We start from the raw sequence: 838 nt of genomic DNA, 5'->3' as shown, positions 1-838 counted from the left end.
GGAGGGGTGATGAACCAGCTTTCTTCTAGCCCGCATGTCGCCTCTAGATGTAAGAAGTTGCCATCCTCTGCGTCAGTGTCTGCCGCCGAATCCAGAGAGGAACAGGAGGAGCAGCGCACGGGACAGTCCAGGGGAGCGACATCGCCAGAGCACACCTCCACCAGATCATCTCCACATGCACCGGAGCAGGCCTTCGCTACAGGAGCAGAGAGCAGAGAGGATGTTACTACAGTAAAATGGCAGTTTTCCTATAGTAATCAGTTCACAGGATTTGAACAAACTTGTGTCTATTACGTTTAATGTCAGTGTTTAACTTGTTTTGCACTGTTCACACTATTCATGAAACCCAAAATTCAGCATGAAATGGAAATTGTGATAGATTTTGTCTATCCGAGTGAAACGGCTTCTTGAGCAAGAAAAAACAGTGGTGAGGGCACAATACCACAATATTCCTTTAAAAAAATAATATTTGAATATTTATTCATGGTGACTTCAAACTTTTTGAAGCAATCAGAGTCTGGCAGACAATACAATGAGGGGAAAATCCCATTGACATTGTAGAAGTACTATATTTCAGCCAAGTCATATGCAGGGAGCAGAACATCATACAAACTTGGAATGCTGAGAAACCATAGTTCATCACTGGTTAATACTGAAAACATCTGAACATTATGGAAACGTTTGAAATATCTGCATCTATATAATTCAAGTATAACCAGTTCTATCGAAAGCAACTCATGTATTTAGACATAAACCGAGATAGTAAATATTTTAGCCTCACTTCACTTCTATTTGTACTCTTCGTGGCTTCTGGCAGGTAACCAAAAATGGTATAAAC

The 838-nt window shown here is 40.9% G+C and overlaps 1 protein-coding gene across 2 annotated transcripts in view; it reads right to left on the bottom strand.

Annotated features, from left to right (window-relative positions):
* The window catches only part of LOC107591975 (tumor protein p53-inducible nuclear protein 1-like), a 6,872-nt gene that overhangs the window by 2,231 nt on the left and 3,803 nt on the right, over window positions 1–838 (bottom strand). The window contains exon 2 of one of the 2 annotated variants that reach the window (XM_016281279.1): window positions 16–196. The exons of the other annotated variant lie outside the window; for it this stretch is intronic. Within the exon in view, the coding sequence (XP_016136765.1) occupies window positions 16–196 (181 nt within the window). The remainder of the gene's footprint in view (window positions 1–15; window positions 197–838) is intronic. 2 annotated transcript variants of the gene reach the window in all.

The sequence above is a fragment of the Sinocyclocheilus grahami genome, unplaced genomic scaffold (assembly GCF_001515645.1).
Source record: "Sinocyclocheilus grahami isolate Dianchi unplaced genomic scaffold, SAMN03320097.WGS_v1.1 scaffold9.1, whole genome shotgun sequence".
NCBI lineage: Eukaryota > Metazoa > Chordata > Actinopteri > Cypriniformes > Cyprinidae > Sinocyclocheilus > Sinocyclocheilus grahami.
This window is presented reverse-complemented; position numbering and strand designations above follow the sequence as displayed.